General features: G+C 55.7%; 1 protein-coding gene across 1 annotated transcript; it reads left to right on the top strand.

Moving 5' to 3' along the window:
- Positions 1-1,101: 1,101 nt before the first annotated feature.
- BTG1 (BTG anti-proliferation factor 1) lies at positions 1,102-3,941 on the top strand. Its single transcript, XM_002186801.7, has 2 exons — positions 1,102-1,497; positions 2,662-3,941. The coding sequence occupies exons 1-2, from the start codon at positions 1,350-1,352 to the stop codon at positions 3,024-3,026; spliced, it is 513 nt and encodes a 170-aa protein (XP_002186837.1). The 5' UTR covers positions 1,102-1,349; the 3' UTR covers positions 3,027-3,941.

The raw sequence follows: 3,941 nt of genomic DNA, 5'->3' as shown, positions 1-3,941 counted from the left end.
AAAAGAGTAAGGTTTCTATCAAGAAAGCTAGACTTTTGTGATTTTTAGCAAAACCAAAACAAACTAAACAAACAAATCTTCTGTCGGTTTTTTCCTCTCCCCTTTTGTTTAGCAAAGAGGGAGGCAGAGCACTGGAAGGCCTGGGATAGACGCTGTTCTTGGCAGTCACTAGCTGGCACACCACTGCCCAAGGGCTCTGTGGCAGGATAGGCCGAACAACAGCTCAGCGCGACGGGGGCGCGCAGGGCCCGCCGCACTGTTTGGGATGTGCGCAGGGAGCCAGAGCCCAGGCCAGGCTCGCGGCCTGTGAGGAGGCTTCGCCGTGCCCCGGCACAAGGGCCCGGGGCCTCGGCTGCCCGGGAAAGGCTTCGCTCCGCGCGGAGGTCCCCGGAGAGACCCCGCTATGGACGCGGTCGGAAGGGCACGGCTCACGAACGTGAGGGAGCACCGCGCTGGGCTCCGCACCGCCGGGCAGTGCGTGGTACCGCGGGCGCAGCCCTGCGCTCCGGGAAAGGCAAGGACGCGCAGACACAGCGCCTCCGCCGCCCGCGGCACGGCCCAGCCCCGCTCCGGGAGCGCCCGCGCCGCTGCCCCGCTGCGGCCGCCCGCGCGTGGGGCGGGCCCGGCGCGCTGACGCGCGCGCCGCCCCCGCCGCTGACGTGGCTCCGCGTCCCCCGGAGACAGCGCGCGGCCGCGGCCGCGCTCGCGCGGCTTCCCGCGCGGCCCCGCCGCCCGCCGCGCCGCGCGCCGCCCCCTGCCCGCGCCGACGCGCGCGGAAACCCGCGCGGGGACGCTCCGCACCGCCGCGCGCACCGCCGCGCGCCTCGCCCCCCGCGCACGCGGCTCCCCGCAGCGCGGGCGCGCGCCACGGCACGCGGCGGCCCTCGCGCGGGCACGCGGCCTCACGCGCCGACCCCCCCCCCCGCGCGCGCCCCCGGCTCTATTTGTTTACAGACAATTACGTCACCCGCCCCGGCCGGCCCCGCCCCGCCGCCTGCCGTCACGATGGTGCGATCGCCGGATTGGCGGCGGCGCGCCCCCGGCGCCACGACGCCACTTCCGGTCGGTAGCGGCTATAAGAAGCGGCGGACGGCGGGTAGCTCCCTTCGCCCCTCGCCGCAGGAAATGCGGGGAGCGCTGCCGCGGCCGCCGCTGCTGCCGCCGCCCCCCTGCCGTAGGAAGAGGAGGCGGAGGCTGCCGCCCCCGGGATGTGATCTGGGCTCTGCCGCCTGCTCCGCGCCCAGTTAGAGCCGCGCCGCCCCCGTCTCGTCCCGCGCCGCTCTCTCCGCGCCCGTCCCGTCCCAGCGCCGGCCGTCCCGGAGACCTGGCTGCCGCCCGCCGCCGCCTCCATGCATCCCGCCCTGTACACCCGGGCCAGCATGATACGTGAGATCGCCGCGGCCGTGGGCTTCATCTCCAAGTTCCTGCGGACCAAGGGGCTGATGAACGAGCGGCAGCTGCAGACCTTCAGCCAGTGCCTGCAGGAGCTGCTGGCAGGTGAGGGCGGCGTGGGCGCGGCGGAGCCGTTCCCCCCCGTCCGCCGCGGCCGCCTGCCCGGGCAGGTTCGGCGGCACCGCGGTACCCGGGTGCCCGGAGACGGGGGAAAGGGAGAGAGCGGCTCCTCCGAGGGACTGCAGACCCTCCGCGGGGGCCACCGGGGCTCCGCGGCCGTGGCTCGCCCCTTGCGGGGTCCCTCCATGCCGAGCCGGCCCCGGCGGGTGTGGGAGGCAGGAGCGGGGTATAAACAAAAGGGGCTCGGGTGTCGCGTAGGCAGCTCCCCCCTCCCGTCCTTGCCGCCCGAGACAAAGCTTTGGAGCGGCCCGGACTTGAGCTCCAAGGGCTCAAACTGCCCGGTTTCCAGAAAGAAAAGTGCTCGGAAGCTGGGGTTTTTTTTTGCCAAGTAAAATTCATCAGGGACGAAGGGTCTCGGGTCCCCTTTCTTCTAGAAGCGTCTCTTAGCCGCCCCACAGCCCTGGTTAGGAGTAAATACCGTGGGCTCTTTCGCTGCCCTGCGGGTTTTGTAATCCCGAGCCTGGCGTCCCGGTGGGTTCAATAGTGACTACGAGTAGCCTCAAATCGATAGGGTGTTGGGTGGGATAAAACTCCTGAGGTAAGCGAAGTCCTTGGTTTCTCGCCATGAAAAATAGTCTGGGAAGAGCAGTGATGAAATACAGCTTGAGTCAGTCGCTAAACGCTGCCCAGCTTCCTCCCTAGTTATTTTTGGGTCTTCTTAGAATGTGAGGAGCTAAGCTAAGTATGGGTGGTGATCTCGAAAGGATGCTGGAAAGGGTCTTTTTTTTCTTTATCTGGTTTATGATGTTTTGAAGCTCTTGAGTTTTTCTGTTGTGTATGTAATAATTTCTGTATTTTTGTATTTGTTTTTCTGAATGCCAGGAAGTTGCTTTTCACTCCTTTCTGGTGGTGGATGTTCTCTATACAGTAACACAGAACAGTAACTTTGTGCTTCCTAAGGGACATTGCACTTCCCTAAATCGCCAGCAGAAAAGAACCCTATAATATAATGATTTTCCAAGTCATTTTATACTAAAATAATGAGTTTATTAAGATCTTGAGGTATGAAATTTGCGAGACACCAGTAATCGCTGCATGTATGTTTCAAAATCGAATTAAGGAGGATAATGTTTGTTTTTTATTTTATAGAACATTATAAACACCACTGGTTTCCAGAAAAGCCATGCAAGGGATCAGGTTACCGATGTATCCGGATCAACCATAAAATGGATCCTCTCATTGGACAGGCAGCACAGCGGATTGGATTGAGCAGTCAGGAACTGTTTCAGCTTCTTCCGAGTGAACTCACTCTCTGGGTTGACCCGTATGAAGTGTCCTATCGCATTGGAGAGGATGGCTCCATCTGTGTGCTGTATGAAGCTGCACCAGCAGGAGGTAGCCAAAGTAACACCAACATGCAAATGGTAGACAGCAGAATAAGCTGTAAGGAGGAACTTCTCTTGGGCAGAACTAGCCCTTCCAAAAGCTACAATATGATGACTGTATCAGGTTAAGATATAGTCTGTGGATGGATCACCTTAAAATGGATGGATAAATTTGGTTTTTACTTTGGGTGGGCACCTCTGGGGATGGATTATGGATTTTAAACCATGTCACAGCTGTGAAGATCTGGCACACGTTAGAGTGGTATACTTAAAGTGACAGTGCCATAGTTTGGACAGTACCTTTCAGTGATTTAATAGCCTGTGAGTCAAAATGGTTGCAGCTTGCTAGGAAGTAAGAAGATCTAGGAAGTGTCAGTTTCTCCAAGATACCTGACTTAATTTCTACACCAATTTTCAACCCCGATCTGTATTTATAAAGTGATTCTCTGCAGTAGGTCTTGCAGAGTAAATTTGCACTATTACATTTATTAATTGTTAGCATTTTTGGCAGCTCAGTAACAAGACTTATGAACACCATAATACTGGAAATTTTAATTTTCAGACTTTTACCTAGCACTTACAAATATGTATAAATGTACATAAGATAAAATAGTAAGAATAACCTGGGGAAATGGTCAGATCTTTACATTGGCCTCAAAAGTAGCAAGTGATCAGAATCTGCCATGGCAACAGGCTTTAAAAAGACCATATAAAGACACTGTCTGAACTGTGGTGTTAGCACCAGCCAGCTATCTGTACATTTGCTAGCTTGTAGTTTTCTAAGACTGAGTAAACTTCTTATTTTTAGAAAGTGGAGGTCTGGTTTGTAATTTCCTTGTTCTTAATTGGGTAAAAGTCTTTTCCACAAACCACCATCTATTTTGTGAACTTTGTTAGTCATCTTTTATTTGGTAAATTATGAACTGGTGTAAATTTGTACAGTTCATGTATATTGATTGTGGCAAAGTTGTACAGATTTCTATATTTTGGATGAGAAATTTTTCTTCTCTCTATAATAAATTGTTTCCTATCTTGGCATTTTAA

The sequence above is a fragment of the Taeniopygia guttata genome, chromosome 1A (genome assembly GCF_048771995.1).
Source record: "Taeniopygia guttata chromosome 1A, bTaeGut7.mat, whole genome shotgun sequence".
NCBI classification, from domain to species: domain Eukaryota; kingdom Metazoa; phylum Chordata; class Aves; order Passeriformes; family Estrildidae; genus Taeniopygia; species Taeniopygia guttata.
Note: the sequence above shows the minus strand (reverse complement) of the source record. Positions and strands in the feature narration are given on the sequence as shown.

Bases quoted from the DNA above. Each gene is read 5' to 3' on its own strand.
- BTG1 (XM_002186801.7), top strand. From the start codon at position 1,350: ATGCATCCCGCCCTGTACACCCGGGCCAGCATGATACGTGAGATCGCC. The intron at 1,498-2,661 runs GTGAGGGCGGCG...TTTATTTTATAG, and splicing joins CCTGCAGGAGCTGCTGGCAG to AACATTATAAACACCACTGG.